At 42.3% G+C, this 19,987-nt stretch overlaps 1 protein-coding gene across 8 annotated transcripts in view; it reads left to right on the top strand.

Moving 5' to 3' along the window:
* The window catches only part of LOC113892965 (schwannomin-interacting protein 1), an 883,273-nt gene that overhangs the window by 853,798 nt on the left and 9,488 nt on the right, over positions 1-19,987 (top strand). For all 8 annotated transcript variants that reach the window (XM_027542502.1, XM_027542518.1, XM_027542543.1 and 5 more), the window contains one exon: positions 17,513-17,630. In XM_027542502.1, coding sequence (XP_027398303.1) covers positions 17,513-17,630 — 118 coding nt within the window. The remainder of the gene's footprint in view (positions 1-17,512; positions 17,631-19,987) is intronic.

Genomic DNA, 19,987 nt, shown 5'->3' with positions numbered 1-19,987 from the left:
TCATGTGCCGAAACCATGTATGTAAAACAAAGCTGACCTCTGGTTCAGGAGGACTGAAGGAGAGGGGTTGGGAGAACCCTGCCCAGAATATGCCTCCCCCACCACTTCCGTTTAGTGCCCCTCCATTCCACCCTCACTGCCCCTCACCACCCCTCCCCTGTAAACCCTCAGAGCCCACCTGACACTATTATAGCAGAGCATCATTTGAGAATCAGTGAGTCATCCACGCCCTTTGGAGACACAGCTCTCTAAACACATATGTACTTCACAGGAGCTCAGAACAAGCTACCCTTGTTGACTCGCCATAAGGAAGATTATTTATATCCTGTTCTTTCAGATGTTTTCATCCTCGGATGAGATCATCCTCTCCGAGAACACGATGACTTTTTGGATGATGGTTAATAATGATACTTAATGTTTCTAAGAAATATCACTTTATCCCTGTAAATTTTAAGTCTGCAAAGACTGACTGCCATTCCCTTTGTTCAGTAATAATGTAGGAGAAAAGCCTGAGGAGATGTTCAGTTGCAATTGTGTAACCCATATTCTTCATCCCTATTAGAATTAATGTTCTAATGTATTACAGTGCCTGAAGTTCTTCATTAAGCTGGAAATACCTTACCTCTTCCTTACAGAAGTACTTAAGGGATGTTAGAACTCTGAGGTCTCGATGTGGCACTCCAAAATGCGCCTAAGCACACGTGCTGAAGTAGTTAAATAATCAAAACCAGGTAAATATTAGATGAATTTACTACTTTAAGGAGCTCAGTACTCAATTTTAAATGAGACTGAGGACTTAAAACTAATTGACCAAGCAACGGGTTTTGAAGTGCTAAGCTTTCTTTTAAGGCAGGGCTTACCTGGTTAAGTAGGATCCTTTCACAAAATAATAGAGTTCTATTTATGCATTTTAAAGGGTGTGTGATTACCTGTAAAAATTAACTTCATACACGTTATGTGAGAAATTGTGAAGTGGCATGAAGGTCCCTTGGGAAGACGTGCTTATTAAGCTGCTACTGCAAATGTAAGTTCTTCTCAGTTGGCCTTTGGGTTTCAGCCCCACTGAATTTTTCTAATTGGTGCTATCTCCTAAAGCACTTTTTAAAAGAATGACAAGTTATTAAATGTAAGCTAGACTTACTATAATCCCATAAAGACATTTCATGCCCAGTACTGCAGCAAAAGAATTTTTGATATTGCTTCATAACTCAAGTAATTAAATTTGACTTATACTGAAATGTGGCAAGTACAGGAAGTGCCATATTTTTCTTCCAAATTTGCTAATCCACACATAATCAGCCTTTTCAAATGGAGATCGTATGACCTTTGTCGGTTTTTTCTATTTAAAAATGCTTCAGCTAAAAGCTTAAAAGGAAATGAGGAAAATGAATTACCTATTTTTGAAATAAGCTTTCTAAGAAATTACTCATGTTCTCAAAAAATATTCATTTTCTCTTATGACTACTATAATACTTTGCTATAAAATTTTTCTCATTGACCAAATTAATTTTGAATCAGCATTATATTTTGGATTCTTAGTTTACATAGCTTAATGTTATTAATATCAAAGGAATGGAAACTGGCTTGGCTGCTATGAAAATATAAGACAAAGTGGTCATTAGTAATAGACATCTAGGAAATCTTTCATCTTTCAAACAGGACAACCTGTTTGGACATTTTAGAGAAAGCTATTTCTGCCTTTTCCATTCTCCTTTTCTCAGAGTAAACACAAAATAAACCTGACCCCCACTCTTCTTCTTCCCTTACCCTAGATTTTATTTGTTGTTGTTTAGTAGTTAAGCCATCTCCAGCTCACGGGCTATAGTCCACCAGACTCCTCTGTCCATGGAATTTCTCAGGCAAAAATATTAGAGTGGATTGCCATTTCCTTCTCCAGGGGATCTTCCCAATCTGTGGGGATCCAATCCAAGGCTCCTGTATTGGCAGGTGGATTCTTTACCACTGAGCCAACAGGGAAGCCCAGATTTTATTTACATGCATATAAATATAAATGCAATTTAATGCAGTCTATTTCATAAAATATGCAATGGGATGTTGTAACCTAGAAAAGGTTATATACCCCTCTCTCCATGCAGCGTGAAGATTATGAAAAACTGAAGTTCCCCAGAGAGTTTTTTAGATGCTGGTTTGAATAATGATTACTGTTTGCTTGTCTCAGCCATTCCAACATCCCCAAATCAAAATGCATTTCTTTCTTGTTCTTACAGGTTTATTGGTGAATGACTGAGACAAGACCAATAAAATTAACCCACCACCTCCTTTTGTGTTTGGGCTGGGTGGAGGGGAGGGGGAGTAGGGAGGCACTATATAGCCCAGAGAGTTGTATTAGTAGGACAGATAACAGTGACCTAGAGCACCTTTCAGAGAAGGCAATGGCAGCCCACTCCAGTACTCTTGCCTGGAAAATCCCATGGACAGAGGAGCCTGGAAGGCTGCAGTCCATGGGGTCGCTGAGGGTTGGACACGACTGAGTGACTTCACTTTCACTTTTTCACTTCCATGCATTGGAGAAGGAAATGGCAACCCACTCCAGTGTTCTTGCCTGGAGAATCCCAGGGACGGGGGAGCCTGGTGGGCTTCCGTCTATGGGGTCGCACAGAGTCAGACATGACTGAAGTGACTTAGCAGCAGCAGCAGCAGAGCACCTTTAAAGAAACTGGATTAATAGGAGCTTTGAATGTGAGGAATTGAGAATCTGAATGTATAATATGCCATGGAATCACAGGTCAAAGCAGCATCATTTTGCCAGTAAAGTAAATCATCCTTTGGTCTCTGACAGTAATAATGTTTGCATAAATTCCTAGAAATAAACACAGTGGTCATATATACCCAGTGTGGGTGAGAAGAGGTTGTCCTGTTTTAATGCAGTGAAATTTGCTTTCCATAAGTAATAGGTACATACTCCAGCAACCTATTTAAAACATGTGACATATCTTTTAAACTTCATATTAATCTCACACAAGCGCACTATTAATTTGCATAGAATATCCTTCATATGAGTAATTCCAAGGTACATGCCATTGCAAATGATAGTTTACAAATTCTTTTTTTTAATATACTATTTGAAATGTCATCAGGTACTCTGCAGAAAACTCTTACTATTTTTTATGCCCTCCTCCAAGAATTACCTCCAGTATTCTAAAATATTACACAATTTTAAAAGTAAAGGAAATTTTGAAGAGGATCTTTTAAGGACTAATACTATTAAAATGGCAAAACAAATTTAATTATGTAAGCAATTCTTCTCTTTTACAAACCTGAAAGGACAGCAAATTGATATTTGTGAAATTTTCTTTGTCTAATAAATAGCCTCACTTTACGGTAATGCCAATGACCCCAGTTTAATTAGGTGCAATTAATTTTGTGCAAGTGAAATTTGACATCTTGCTAGAGGCATAACTAGCTGTACTCTGTCTTATGAATTTTATTATTATCACCAGTGAGAATTCAATTGTCAGAGCTACTGCAGAAGGGTGGGAGATGGGGAGAAAAAGGCCACAGGGCTGGCATTTTATATTTAAAAATGGTTCCAGTGGACAGCCAAATGTTTAATTAAAAGAACTTGTAGAAATGATTTTTCATTGGCGCATCATCTTTGACAAGTTATCATGACTTTATTATTGCCGTTTGCACTCCCTACAGACAGTGGTCCCTCCCGTGTGCCTGGACACACACAGCTTATATGAGGACCGGATTCTTTGAGACTTTACGTCAGCACTCGCTGCTACGAGAAAAAAGCCTCACTGACTGCAAGTGAGCTCTGTCATCTGGAGGTTTAACACAATCCTTTTGTTTGATTTTGTTATCAAATTTTTTGTGCCCCTCAGATCATTCTCATTCAGATTGTTGTTGTTGTTATTCAGTTGCTAAGTCGTGTCTGACCCTTTGCGACCTCTTGGTTTATAGAGAGCCAGGCTCCTCTGTCTTTCACCATCTCCTGGAGTTTGCTCAGATTCATGTCCATTGAGTCGGTGATGCCATCCAACCATTTCATCCTCTGCTGCCCCCTTCTCCTTTTGCCTTCAATCTTTCCCAGCGTCAGTCTTTTCCAGTGAGTCGGCTCTTCACATCAGGTAGCCAAGATATTGGAGCTTCAGCTTCAGCAACAGTCCTCCCAGTGAATATTTGGGGTTGATTTCCTTTAGGATTTCCTGGTTTGATCTCTCTGCTGTCCAAGGGACTCTCAAGAGTCTTCTGTAACACCACAGTTCGAAAGCATCAGTTCTTCAGCACTCAGCCTTCTTTATGATCCAACTCTCATATCCTGGACTACTGGAAAAACCATAGCTCAATCAGATTATCACATGCATTAAAAACCCATGCAAGATATTTCAGAAAATCACTGTCAATTAAATGGTGACACATGCCACCTTAACACATAAAATTTTATTTTTTTTGTTAATCAGGGCAGCGGGGGAGCTGTGCCATGTACATGTGGAATCTTAGTTTCCAAGGATCAAACTTGTGTCCCTTGCAATGGAAGCTCAGAACCCTGTCCACTGGATTTTCAGGGAATTCCAGAATTTTTGTTTTATTGAAAAGCTCTTTTGGGTTTATTTGGATATACATTTTTGTTGTATGTGTCTTTTGTGCATACAAAAAAATAAGAAAAAGGGAAATCGGTTAAAGTAGTCCTACACCCTTTTCACATTCACAATTCAATTCTCCTTTAACCAGTTTCCCTTGGAGTTGTCCATCTTTCCCCACAGTGTCACACCTTGTGCCATCAGGAGGTGCTGCATATCACCTTCCAAGCCACACCCCCATTCTGCATGTTTCCATCAGAAGGCATGGATAGCCAACTTCCAGAGCCTACCTCCTTCTCATTGGTCCTCATATGGTTTGTTGGCTGATGGGGCTACTGCTCAGTAGAACAGTTATGCTGCCAGCTATGTGGGTGACTGAGATCGTGAGACATATCTGGACTTTAAAAGATGGCCAAAGATGAATAACCATGTGTCACAGTATTAGCACAATTCAGTAAATCTACTGCATTCTCCTAATGACTGAATGGAATCAGATGCTGCTGCTGCTGCTGCTGCTGCTGCTACTAAGTCGCTTCCATCGTATCTGACTCTGTGCAACCCCATAGATGGCAGCCCACCAGGCTCCGCCATCTCTGGGATTCTCCAGGCAAGAACACTGGAGTGGGTTGCCATTTCTTTCTCCATTGCATGAAAGTGAAAAGTGAAAGTGAAGTTGCCCAGTCATGTCTTCACGACCCCATGGAATCAGATGACCACATATTAAATCATGAAACAGAAAGTCTCTGAGATAAAGCTTACTATCGGACCAAGCCTAAATGGTAACCCCAATGTTTTTTAAAACATAAACATAAAAAGTGGTGAAAGCAGTAATTCAGTGTTCAAGAGAGTAAAAGAATTTGTAGTTAAAATCTGCACCACATCCAATGATACCAGTCAAAAACATCCACAAGCACTGAGTCTTCAACTGCCCTATCTTTAACCTAACCTCACAGACCTTAGGGCTTCCCAGGTGGCTCAATGGTAAAGAATTCACCTGCCAAGCAGGAGATGAGGGTTCAATCCCTGGGTCGGGAATATCCCCAGGAGAAGAAATGGCTAACCCACTGCAGTATTCTTGCCTGGGATGACTCATGGACAGAGGAGCCTTTCGGGCTACAGTCCATGGGGTTGCAGATTGTTGGACGTGACTAAGCAGCTAAACTGCAGCAGCAGCACAGGCCTTATCACAGGTCTGGAAGGGGTATGAGCTGAACTTCAGCTCTAGCAGCTGAAAATCATCAGCGGGTCAGGCAGATACAAGTTTAAACTCCACCTGGGCTGAGCAGAATCAATAAGCAGGCTGGCTTTAAAAATACAGTGAGGGACTTCCCTGGCAGTCCTGTGGTTAAGACTCCATGCTTCAACTCCAGGGGATATTCCACTTCAGGAGATGTGGGTTTGATCCCTGGTCAGCGAACTAAGATCCCACATGCTGTGTGGCAGAGCCAAAAAAAAAATTTTTTTAAGGCAAAGTTCAAAAAAAAAAGAAAAAAATACAAACGGTAAAATGTATATCCATTGCTTTAAGAGGCTGTTATCTGTGCAGATACAAAAAGGAGAAGGAGGTTAAGCCTAGGCTGGGGAGGGATGACAACAGTTGAATCAAAGAGTCCATCCACGGAAATGTCCATTTGCAAGAAAATATGTTTCTCAGTGCCCTCAAAGAGGATCTTCCACCGCCCCCACCCCAGCTCCCTGCCAGAAACAAAAGCCAGCCTGACTCATGCATGAGTCATGGTCTCTGCATAGATACCATCTGAGTCACACACACAGTGGTCCTCTTCCAGCTGTCAAATATTTAATCCTACTCACCTTTCTCCAACAAACAAGTGCTAATCAACTCGCCCATTTTCTCTCCTTTTCCTTTTTTAATTCCTGCTAAATGCCCACACATAGCAACTTCAGTTCAGTTCAGTCGCTCAGTCATGTCTGATTCTTTGCGTCCCCATGAACGGCAGCATGCCAGGCCTCCCTGTCCATCACCAACTCCAGAGTCCACAAACCCATGTCCATCAAGTCAGTGATGCCAGCCAACCATCTCATCCTCTGTCGTCCCTTTCTCCTCCTGCCCTCAATCTTTCCCAGCATCAGGGTCTTTTCAAATGAGTCAGCTCTTCACATCAGGTGGCCAAAGTATTGGAGTTTCAGCTTCAACATCAGTCCTACCAATAAACACCCAGGACTGATCTCCTTTAGGATGGACAGTTGGATCTCTTTGCCGTCCAAGGGATTCTCAAGAGTCTTCTCCAATACCACAGTTCAAAAGCATCAATTCTTCTGCACTCAGCTTTCTTTGTCCAACTTTCACATCCATACATGACTACTGCAAAAACCATAGCCTTGACTAGATGGACCTTTGTTGACAAAGTAATGTCTCTGCTTTTCGATATGCTGTCTAGGTTGGTCATAACTTTCCTTCCAAGGAGTAAGCGTCTTTTAATTTCATGGCTGCAATCACCATCTGCAGTGATGTTGAAGCCCCCAAAAAATAAAGTCAGCCACTGTTTCCCCATCTGTTTGCCAAGAAGTTATGGGACCGGATGCCATGATCTTAGTTTTCTGAATGTTGAGCTTTAAGTCAACTTTTCCACTCTATCAAGAGGCTCTTTAGTTCTTCTTCACTTTCTGCCATAAAGGTGGTGTCATCTGCATATCTGAGATTATTGATATTTCTCCTGGAAATCTTGATTCCAGCTTGTGCTTCCTCCAGCCCAGCATTTTTCATGATGTACTCTGCATGATGTAAATAAGCAGGGTGACAATATACAGGCTTGACGTACACCTTTTCCTATTTGGAACCAGTCTGTTGTTCCAGGTCCGGTTCTAACTGTTGCTTCCTAACCTGCATACAAGTTTCTCAAGAGGCAGGTCAGGTGGTCTGGTATTCCCATCTCTTTCAGAATTTTCCACAGTTTATTGTCATCCACACAGTCAAAGGCTTTGGCATAGTCAGTAAAGCAGAAATAGATATTTTTCTGGAACTCTCTTACTTTTTCGATGATCCAGCGGATGTTGGCAATTTAGAGGCACTCAAAAGAGAGAAGTTAAAAGTCAGCTGAATTTCTTCCGTCAAAAAATATCTAGGTGTATTTCCTGCCACTTTTTCTGTTCATGTATCTCCACATTTTTGTTTACAGAGTTGGATCATACTATACCTATTGTTTTAGAGTTTGGTTTTTCTTTTTGACTTAAAAATACATCAAGATCATTTGCCCATTTCATAACTGTTTTTACCAGCCACAGAATGGCCAATCATGTATTTCACCATAATATACTTATATCTCTTATCATTAGACATTGAAGTTGTTTCCGGTTTTTTGTTTTTTGTTTTGCTTTTATTTTTTCATCTTCTCTTTTATTCTTCCGTTCATGAATTTATTCTAGCCTTGTTAAAGTGCCTGGCACCACACTCTCTTATAATAAAATGCCAGCTTTGTGACCTTGTATAATTTAATCTGTGAGCCTTGATTTTCTTATATGTAAAGTGGAGTTCATCATACTTGTTTTATGTGTATCTGAGAATTAGAGATAATATTTATTAAGTGCCTACGACATAGTAGATGCTCAAAAGTGGTAACTTTGTATTTGAGGATGTAGATGACTTAGAAATCATTTGGCTTTAATTAAGATGAAAGTGTACCACATTTGGCACTTAGGAGAGATGACTGTTTTATTCCATCATTATTGCAGTATCAGAAGAGGTCTCATTCTGGTCTTCAATTCATGCAGAAAATATTTCTGGTGAAAATGCATTTTTTAACATTAAGACCCTATAATTCCAAATTTAATTACATGTAAGTGGTCATTAGTGAAGGGACTAGATACTGATGTGGAATTAGAACCAGCAGCTGTCTGAGGAATGCAGGTATTTATGGCTCCCTGAAGAATCAGGCTAGGCTCCAGAGGCTGGCACTTCACCAGAGAAAAGCTGGTGAGTGCTAGTCCACCCCTAGCCTCTTAAGTAGTGAGAAAACTCTGTGGAGTTGGATGCCCACCAGCTCTCATGTGAACACATACAAATGGAGGGTCCAGAACTAACGAGCCTTAGAAAAGAGAGCAGACAAAAGGTCTGCCCGAAACTGGGAGAAGAAAACCCAGAGAGGGCCGTCCACACTCTCCCACCCTCGGAGCTGCTTTCCTCTGCTTTTGCTGAAGAAGCCGGAAGCCTGAGTCCTGTAAGATGTGGGGTCAGGACAGGACATGAAGAGACATGATGGCCCCTGACCCCAGTCCCGTCTCTAGCACACAGTTTGAAACAACCCTTAACTTCGCTGACACATAACTGCTGGAGGGTTGGCTTTCCATCCCTCTCTGCATTTTCTCACCCCACCTCCAGTGGCCAGACGGCCTTTCTTCTGCAGTTGGCTCCCTGCTCATTCGCTCTTCTTGGTTAACACCTTACTTGCTAATTAACGTTCAGGTTAAGTGAAAGTGTTTCTTTTCTCATATGTAGGATAAGGAGTGTCTAGTAAGTGTTTGTTTTTCAGTTTTGTCCCAGTGCTTTATATATTCCACATTTCTGTTTGTATATTGTGATTTAATGATCCAAGCATTTGGTACCTGTTCAAAGACCTGGTTTCTCTTCCTAGATCAACTACCTCCATGATCCACTTAATTCAGGGGTTGTGAACTATAAAATGCCTGCATGGGCCAGGAAGAAGCTTGAAGGAATGAGGTTGCCCAGATAAAAGGCAATAGGTGGGACTGTAGGGAACTAGAAGGCCTGTGTCCTGGCCTGAGGAGGTGTGGGGAAGGGAGGAATGGGGGGGATCTTAGGCTCAGCACTGGCTGACCAGTGCTGTGGGGTTTTCAGAGATGTTCTTGCCTGATCACCGAATGAATGAATGAATAGTTAAACATCCCCTTTTTTTCTAATATACTTGTAAGCATCACTGTGTGTGTGATGTTATATGTTAGACCAGCAGTATTTGAACCTGTTGTATGAATATCACGCTTTTTAAAAAGTCAGCTTAACTCAGCCATTAAGGAGGAATGAAATGTTATCACTTGCCGCAACATGGATGGACTTGGGTGCATTAGATTCAGTGAAATTGTCAGACAGAGGAAGATGAATACTGTATGATATCACTTACATGTGGAATCTTACCAAATATAGCAAACTAGTGAATATGACAAAAACGAAACAGACTCACAGTTATAGAGAACAAACTAGTGGTTACCACACTGGGCACCTCGGAGAGATGGCTGTGGGGAGGGGGAGGGGAGTAAGAAATACAAACTATTAGGTGTAAAATAAGCTACAAGGATGTAGTACACGACGGGAAATAGAGCCAATATTTTTATAGTAACTGTAAGAGGAGTATAACCTTTAAAAATTGTCAATCACTATATTGTACACCTGTATCATATAATATTGTACAGCAACTATACTTCAATTTTAAATTTTTAAATTTCTTAAAAGTCAAATGATCACCCCATGCATTACACAGTCTTTAGCAAAAGGAAGTTAACACAGTCCCACTAAAGTAAAATAAGAAATAGTGTATTTTCACAATAACAAACATTGGGAAACAGAAACTTTGCCTTTCCTTTTCTGAATAGTAATTCTGTAAATCTCATGGTAAATGTCAATATGAAACAGTCACTGGGAAAAGAAGAGTGAAGAGCAAGGTTTGGGAAATGGGAAAGGTGTTTCACAATTTTTTTCTGTTTTTTTGGTCATGCTGCATGGCATGCAGAATGCTAGTTCTCAGTTCAGTCGCTCAGTCCTGTCCGACTCTTTGCAAAACCATGGACTGCAGCACACCAGGCTTCCCTGTCCATCACCAACTCCTGGAACTTGCTCAAACTCATGTCCATCGAGTCAGTGATGCCATCCAACCATCTCATCCTCTGTCATCCCCCTTCTCCTCCTGCCCTCAATCTTTCCCAGCATTAGGGTCTTTTCAAATGAATCAGTTCTTCGAATCAGGTGGCCCAAGTATTGGAGTTTCAGCATCTGTCCTTCCAATGAATATACAGGACTGATTTCCTTTAGGACGGACTGGTTGGATCTCCTTGCTGTCTAAGGGACTCTCAAGAGTATTCTCCAACACCACAGTTCAAAAGCATCAAGTTCCCAGACCAGAGATCAAACCCATGCCATCTGCAGTGGAAGTTCTGAGTCTTAACCACTGGACCTCCAGGGAAGTCCCCAGCAGCGCTTCATTTTAACCCACCTCAGTGCATCCTATATAGACACCATCATACACCCCATGTATCTAGAACTTACCCAGACCTCAGGTGTTCCCACATTCCTTCTTCATGACAAATTCTTAGAAAAATGAAATGTGTTTACAGCTACCCTTGGTTAATTACAGCATACATTTTATATTCTATCTCCTTTGAAATTCTCATAAAACAGCAAATATAGAAAAACTTTATGTAGAAAGCCTTTGAATAATGCATCAAAGATCCATTAAAATAAATAAAGGTATATTTTAACAGCCCAGCCACAGACTAGTTGGGAATACTGAGTAATGAGTAACAGCAGAGCCAGAGGCTCTCACAACCACAGTGATTTTGGACAGAAGATAGCAATGCATGTTTGAAATGCCTAGGCGTTTTCAAGTTCCCTTTTACTCTGTTTCTTAAGGAAACCATACAGTTGCCTTGAAATTATAGGCAACTACAGGACTAATACATGGGCTTCCCTGGTGGCTCAGCCATAAAGAATCTGCATGCCAATGCAGGAGACTCGGGTTTGCTCCCTGGGTCAGGAAGCTCCCTGGAGAAGGGAATGACAACCTGCTCCAGTATTCATGCTTGGGAAATCTCATGGACAGAGGAGCATGGTGGGCTGCAGACAATGGGGTCACAAAAGAGTCGGACACGATTTAGTAACTAAACAAAAAACAACAACAGGAGGTATATGCGCTTAAAGTTATATTGCCATCACAGGCAAGACTTGATAAATCCACACCTGAGATTAAGTGCAGTATGGGGGAAAGGCCACTGGAGGTACAGCCTGTAGTCTTGCTTTGTAAACTTTCACCAGTTATCTGCTGCCACAGTGATGATATATAATAAAAAACCCACCCACATCAGTGGCATCAGATGATAAGCATTGATTTCTACTGCTGGTCGGACCTGGGTTCACATGGGGCTTCCTCCTGGTCTGTGGTCAGCTATGGGTTGGCAAGGTGCTCTACTGCTCTTCACAGCTCTCTCAGGTGCCTGGGGCCTCAGCTGGGACAATTGCCACTTGAGCTCTGTGCTACAAAGCCTGTCTTCTGCCAGCAGGCCGAGCCAGACCTGGGCATTGGCAGCTTCCCTGCAGGGGGAGACTCAGAACTCTAACGCCATCACTTCCTCTGCACTCTTTTGGCCATGGCAGATCAGGAGGGCATCCCAGGGATCAGGAGATAGACTCTACCTCTGGATGGAGAAGCCACAATCTTATTACAGAGGGAGCAGACAGAGGGAAGAGAAGAATTGTGACATTTTAACAATCAGGCTGTTACAAATCAGGGGCAAGATATCTGAGTTCTTTAAGTAACCCCTGTCTTGCCCATTCCTGGAGAGGGAAATGGCAACCCACTGCAGTATTCTTGCCTGGAAGATCTCATGGACAGAGGAGCCTGGCAGGCTGCAGTCCATAGGGTCGCAAAGAGTCGGACATGACTGAGCGACTGAGCACGCCTTGCCCGTAATCCACAGATGGTTGTTCAACCCAGGGCAAGAAAGTAGTGAACATACTTTTAAACTCACATTTAATGCAACTGTCCAGGTGAAGTTAACCAACGTGTGGTGTAGGGTATAGAACCAAAGAATCTTAAACATTTCTGTGTGAATGCGGGAAGTTTCAGCTGGTGCTGGAGATTCCTGTTTCTAAAATTGAGACACACAAAATTAATTCTGGGTTTTGGAGCTGGCCATCACATCAGGCCACTCTCAGTCATCGAAACCCAAGGCCAGGACAAAGGCTGGGTTTCCAATGCTGCTGCCCCCAGTAGAAGTCACAGCAAACTTTAGGACCAGCCATCACTTCTTCCAGGGAGTAAACTGGTCTTTTCCTTGTATTGTGAAGGGAAAAAAAGTATTATCTTTCTACCAAATGTTATCACCAGGTAGCTAGGTTTCTTAGGAGGTAAGATCTTTGCTACTCCATCATTCTCTCAATTCTGTGTGTTTTTTCATAATATGTCTGGTGATGGTAATGAGAAATCAGTGCAAACATTTTCTAAGTAACAGTTTGCTGCTGCTTAGTCACTTCAGTCATGTCCAAGTCTTTGCGACCCTATGGACTGTAGCCCGCCAGGCTCCTCCGTCCATGGGATTCTCCAGGCAAGAATACTGGAGTGGGTTGCCATGCCCTCCTCCAGGGGATCTTCCTGACCCAGGGATTGAACCCAGGTCTCATGCACTACAGGGGAATTCTTTCCACTTAGCCACCTGGGAAACCCTATATATGTAAATGCTATGCTGTGCTTAGTCACTCAGTTGTGTTCAACTCTTTGCAGCCCCATGGACTATAGCCTGCCAGGCTCCTCTGACCATAGGGATTCTCCAGGGCAGAATACTGGAGTGGGTTGCCATGCCCTCCTCCAGAGAATCTTCCCAACTCAGGAATCGAACCTGAGTCTCCTGAATTACAGGCAGATTCTTTACGATTGAGCCACCCAGGAAGCCCCAAGTAACAGCTTCCCTCACTATGAATGCCAAGAGGACACTGAGGCTGAACAGCCTCTCAACTAAATGCCTTCCTAATTCTGGGTGATAGGAACTCAAAAAGCCACATGAACTCACAGGGACGTCCAGAAGACACACTTGGTCTTTTTATCTCTCTGCATTTCTGGGCCTTCTTCATCTAGGACAGCCCCTTCTCAGGCGCTTGGCTCCCTGTCAGTAACCCTGGGCCAACAGTATGGTTGTTCGTAGCATAAGGAGGAGCAGTTCCTGGGGTGACCAGGACACAGACCTTCCAGAAATCAAATCCAAGGCAAGACACATGTCAAGCAGCCTTTTGCACGTAGCAGTCTGCCAAGCGCCACTCCAAACATCAAGTAACCTCGAATTGGATGCTTTCAATTATACACTAATTAACAAGAAGAGGACGGTGTTTTGTTTTCACCTCAGACTGTGCTGGAGAGATCCAGGCAAATTAGCCCCCCAACTGCTGGAATTTCCCAAGACTGTGTAGCCTTGTTGTGAGTGAGGCCCCACAGTAGTGGGAAGGACAGAGGCCTGGGCTCCAGGCGGCCAGAGGAAGAGCCTCAGGGCGGCCATGCCTCCCCAGGGTGGGAAGGGGCCCCGAACAGGGGTCATGGTCCCCGACCCTGCAGCACAGAGACCCTGAGCAGCACCAGGGGAGCCCACTCACCCTACAGCCCGGCCGCTGCTTGGAGCTGTGGTCGAGTCTTCCTAAAAGCCGCCTTCATCTTAAACCCGCTTAAAGGCTAAAGGCAAACAAATCCTCCTTGAAACCTGAGTCTGTTTTAAGATGTCTTTACTAAAATCCCTGCTGAACTATTAGCTGCTGTGTCATATAATTTCCTTTTCCTGAGAGTAACATTCTTGATGATTACCGCTACAAGGAATTATAAGGCTCGCCCTGTAAGAAGGTCTGCACAGCTTCCCACAGTGATAATGTGTTACTAAGGCGATTTTCTGAATTTCTACCTGAGGTGTTTTTTTTTTCATTTTGCTCCAACTACTAAATCCTTCCCTTTTTTTTTTTTCTTTGCCTTTCCTGAGTTAGAAACCCTGTGTGGGATGGTTGATTTAGGTCTAAGGTCCTTAGCACAAAGGTCAGTTTGGGGGCAAAACATCTGAATTTATGATCAAGATTTCTTCAGAATGAAATATATTTCTTTGGATGTTTTAAACTTTATTTTGCAATGGTATTATAGGTAATTTTGTGTGTTTATAATCTGTTTATGTAGTATCATCTACTCTTCAAGACTTTATTCTAGAAATAGGAAATACTATATAATTCTAAAGGAGATCAGTCCTAGGTATTCTTTGGAAGGAATGATGCTAAAGCTGAAACTCCAGTACTTTGGCCACCTCATGCAAAGAGTTGACTCACTGGAAAAGACTCTGATGCTGGGAGGGATTAGGGGCAGGAGGAGAAGGGGATGACAGAGGATGAGATGGCTGGATGGCATCACCGACTCGATGCACATGAGTTTGAGTAAACTCTGGGAGTTGGTGATGGACAGGGAGGCCTGGCGTGCTGGATTCATGGGGTCACAGAGAGTCGGACACGACTGAGTGACTGAACTGAACTGATATAATTCTAGATTCAAATTAGGTTTAATTTGAAATGTCTTTATTTTAAAATATGTCTGTTTTTAATTTGCACTTTTATTTCCCACTATTGTCCAATCCATGGATCTTGAGTTTTATTGTTAAAAATGGTTGACTTTTAAAAAAATTTTTTACCAACTACAAACAATGAATTTTAAAGCTTCATTTATATGGGATCAAAGGGTAACCTGAACATATTAGATTACTCCAGAAAAAAATATTCTAATGGAAGAAAATTGAAAGGAGACAAGTTCCATCTCAATAAATGTTCAAGCTGCCTAACAGTTCAAGTCAGCTCAGGACGCTCTCAGAGAGTCAGTTGTGCATCAGGAATTGCTGTGACAGGCCAGGTGTTCAAGTACCTGACTTCAAGGGTCTCTTTACAAAGTCACATCACCTTTAAAATCCTGTTCCATTCATTTGAAATAATTTTATCATTCAAAAATGTATATAGTAACCTATTTATAACATGCATAATATACTAGTAAAGCATCTGTGTATGTATAAAAAAAAAAATCCTGTGTTCCTTTGTGTAGGCTTTCAGAAAGTAGAGAGGAGGATGATGAACGCGTAAAAACCACCTGTCCTATGCCAGCTCTGAGCCAAATCCTCTCATCTTTCTTTGTTGTTCTGTCACTCAGTTCAGTTCAGTCACTCAGTCGTGTCCAACTCTTTGTGAACCCGTGGACTGCAGCACGCCAGGCCTCCCTGTCCATCACCAACTCCTGGAGTTTACTCACTCGTGTGGATTGAGTCAGTGGTGCCATCCAACCATCTCATCCTCTGTGGTCCCCTTCTCCCACCTTCAGTCTTTCTGTCACTTGGTTACGTCCAACCCTCTGCAACCCCATGGACTGCAGCACACCAGGATTCCCTGTGCTTCACTATCTCTTGGAGTTTGTTCATTGTGTCCATTTAATCCATTGAGTCCACCAACGCATGTCCATTTGAGTCGGTGATGCCATCCAACCATCTCGTCCTCTGTCATCCCCTTCTCCTCTTGCCTTCAATCTTTCCCAGCATCACAGTCTTTTCCAATGAGTCAGCCCTTTGCATCAGGTGGCCAAAGTATTGGAGCTTCCTTCTTACAAAGTACTAAATTAGACACCCTGTTTTACAGATGAGGATACAGATTGAGTATTGTGCTTAGGGAATGAAGTGAGAATTCGAACCTAAGTCCTGCTGATTCCAAGCACCCTCAGCTGATCACAGAAGAACCTGTCACCTTCTGCAGCCAGCCCTGGGCCTGACTCTGCTGGCCTGCACAGGAGGGTGGGGAGCAACAGAATTGGACCTACTGAAAGAAAGGCTGCGTTTCCTTCCTGGGGAAATAAATTGGGACTCTCAGTAATCACAGAAGTTAACAACAGGGGGCAGTACATACACGTAACAGTGGTGCCTGTGTTAAATCAGTACTTTTTCTGACTTCTGCATTGTTTTCAATCAAACCAGTGCTTTCAGTGAGTCATCTGAGCATTTTGTACAGAGCATCCCTACCCACTGGAATTTTTTAAAAATGCAAATTTCAGCTATCAGACGAGTTGATCTTTGCGTCTCTCACTGTGACAGTAATGCCAGAGCAGATTCAGCGTCCACTGTTCTAAACCTGGCTTACACTACGCTCCTTAGGACCCCTGCTGCTTAAGGAGTTTCTTTCTGCTTTTTCTTTCTCAAAGCTTACACACAGGCTGGAGACACTACGGATGCTTCTTTTTGCCTCAAATAGAAAATAAAAAGTGCTTCTTGAAAAACTCTTTGTTGTCAAAGTCATGAAACGTGTTGGCCTTCAAATGAGCATTAGGACACAGAGTTGGATCCTCAGCCTGGCTGTGTGTGTGGCAGATACACAGCCTGGCAGCCCTTTGTGACCACATTTCCAGAAACATCCCTCCTGGAGCTTCCCGGATTCGCCACAAACATAATGAACTCCCAAGACATCTCTGCCTCTGAGGCTCGGGGCGCCAGGTGGTCTACAGAGCCTTGTTGTGTTCCAACGTTGTGCCTTTATAACTAGGTTGGAAGTTTCCTAAAGTTTCTCTAGGGTGAACCTCTGGTGTGTTTTTTTTTTTCCTTAATGACATAAATGAGCTCCCTCAGTTGACTTTTGGCAACTGCCTCAAATAAAATTTTCCTAACGCCTAATCAGCTCTGGCATTATTGTCACAGTGAGAGATGCAAAGATCAACTTGTCTGATAGCTGATCTTTTTCTATTTGAGGCAAAAAAAAAAGTCTTTTTTTCTGAGAGCTCTGGCCCTGGGATGCTGGCTTTAATGAGCATCTTTGGATTGTCCCCATGGGGCAGGACATTAGATGACACCAGGCAGCCCTGTTTGGCTGAGGATCCATTCATCTTCATCGACAAAAATGTAAACTCAGTGTCTCAACACATTTTTATCGTGTACCGACTATGTGTTTGGTATTGTGCTGGGTGCTATAATGTGGCTTGAAATTAGTTTTCAAACAACAATGAATTTCTGTGTGGAAAAAAGCTACTACAATAGGAGTTAAAAGTTATCACCTTACTGTTTATCAATGTATCTTTCTTATCCTCTAGTAAAAGTTACCATTTATGAATTGGGCATAATATTGATCACTCACTGCTCCCTGTGAAGAACACATTAAACTGCTTTCTCTAGCAAAACCAGACTGTTTTTGGATGCTGCCGGATAACAAATAGCTGAGTGGAATTAGTGTTCTGTTTGCTTCTGCCCAGCCTGCAGAGTGGGATGAACCTGCAGATTTGCTTTGTCAACGATAGCGGCAGTGATAAGGACAGCGATGCTGATGACAGCAAGACTGAAACCAGCCTGGACACCCCCTTGTCTCCCATGGTGAGTCTCCAAGCTGCCACTGAGGTTCAGAGTGTGCTTTCCTGGTCACTTAGCTTCTTTTCTATTGTTGATCAGGAACAAACATTGCAGAGATTTAAAAACAGATGTCTCATGACATTTCTTAACATGTGAAGTGTGAAAGTCACTCATTCGTGTCTGATTCTTGCAACCCCATGGACTGTATGTAGTCTACCAGGCTCCTCTGTCCATGGAATTTTCCAGGCGAGAATACAAGAGTGGGAAGCCATTCCCTTCTCCAGGGGATCTTCCTGTCTCCTGCAGGAGATTCTTTATTGCCTGAGCCATTGGGGAAGCCCTTCTTAACATGAGATGCTCCTAAAATTTGAGTGATTGAAAACTTAAAACTGTGATCTGAGGATACTTAAGTTCTGTTAAAGTTAGCAACTACTTTCGTATTAAATCATCAAGAAAATCACATAGGCCCTAAAAATTATAAAAGAAAATATGCTATAAAAAGGAATGAAATGGTGCCATTTGCAGAGACCTGGATAGACCTAGAGACTGTCATAAGACTGAATTAGTCAGAAAGAGAAAAACAAATATCATTTGTTATATTATTAACACATAATGTGGAATCTAGAAAAATGGTATAGATTATCTTATTGCAACACAGAAGTAGAGACACAGATGTAGAGAACATCTGGATGCTGGAGGGGAAAGGAGAAAGGGGGTGATGAATTGGGAGATTGGGATTGATATATATACACTACTAGCTGTAAAGTAGATAACTAATGAGAACCTACTGTACAGCACAAGGAACTTTACTCAGTGCTCTATGGTGACCTAAATGGAAAGGAAATCCAAAAAAGAGGGGATATATGTAAACATATCGTTGATTCACTTTGCTATAGGGCAGAACTAACACAATATTGTAAAGCAACTATATGCCAATAAAAGTTAATTTAATGCGGTAAATAAAAAAATAGAAAATGTGCTAGATACCATTCCTTCCCCACTGGTCTTAGAAATATGAGCATAGACTAGCAGTGGACACATTTTAAAATACCACTCAGAGAAACCCGAAAGATAATGTGGGTTAAGCATTGCTTACTTTTCCTTGCGGGGTTTCCCTGATGGCTCAGCGGTAAAGGGTCCGCTTGCCAAGCTGGAGACAAAGGTCAGATGTCTGGGTCGGGAAGATCCCCTGGAGAAGGAAATGACAACCCACTCCAGTATTCTTGCCCATGGATGGAGAAGACTGGCGGGCTACAGCCCATGGTGTCGCAGCGAGTGGGACTCGACTTAGCAACTAAACAACACTTTTCCTTGCACACTTATATAAAAGATGGCTTGATGATCCTGAGTGCTTGTTCCTGAATTTCTTTACTCTCTGGGAGCTCTATCCAGCACCTTTCTTATCGAAGACCAACTAACAGGAAACTGTGTTAGTTGTTAAGTACAGTGCCACATGAGAACTTCTTTGGATAGCTGAGATCCTTTCCACTTGGGGAGTAACACACCATCTTAGCTCTGGGTGAGATATTTTGCTGTAGTCTGTTCACTTCAAGAAAGTTTTGAGAGTAAGAAAGAAAAGTCTCAAGTTTGTTATAAATATATATTTTCCCTATTATTAATTATGTTACTTTTTATGCTAAAATCAGCCTTTTATTGATACTACGGAGATAAACTACCTTTGAAAATGTTACTTGCTAAAAAAGAGGAGTGTGTATATATATATATACACACATACATATAACTGACTCACTTTGTTGTACAGCAAAAATTAATACCACATTGTAAAGGAACTATATGCCAATAAAAATTAGTTAAAAAGTTAAAAAATAATTATATTGCTGCTACTGCTACTGCTGCTAAGTCGCTTCCGTCGTGTCCAACTCTGTGCGACCCCAGAGATGGCAGCCCACCAGGCTCCCCCGTCCCTGGGATTCTCCAGGCAAGAACACTGGAGTGGGTTGCCATTTCCTTCTCCAGTGCATGAAAATGAAAAGTGAAAGTGAAGTTGCTCGTCGTGTAGGACTCCCAGCTACCCCATGGACTGCAGCCCACCACCAGGCTCCTCCATCCATGGGATTTTCCAGGCAAGAGTAGTGGAGTGGGTTGCCATTGCCTTCTCCAATTATATTGAAATACAATTATTAAATATAAAGTAGCAAATAAATAAATGCAAAAAAATAATATGCAAAGAACTTAGAACAATGCTAGCACATTGTTTCCATTAAATGCTGTGTGCTAAGCTGTTTCCACCCTGTCCAACTCTTTTTGACCCCCTGGACTGTAGCCTCCCAGGCTCCTCTGTTCATGGGATTCTCCAGGCAAGCATACTGGAGTGGGTTGCCATGCTCTCCTCCAGGGGAATTTCCTGACCCATTAAATGC

This window comes from Bos indicus x Bos taurus, chromosome 1 (genome assembly GCF_003369695.1).
Source record: "Bos indicus x Bos taurus breed Angus x Brahman F1 hybrid chromosome 1, Bos_hybrid_MaternalHap_v2.0, whole genome shotgun sequence".
Lineage (NCBI taxonomy): Eukaryota > Metazoa > Chordata > Mammalia > Artiodactyla > Bovidae > Bos > Bos indicus x Bos taurus.
This window is presented reverse-complemented; position numbering and strand designations above follow the sequence as displayed.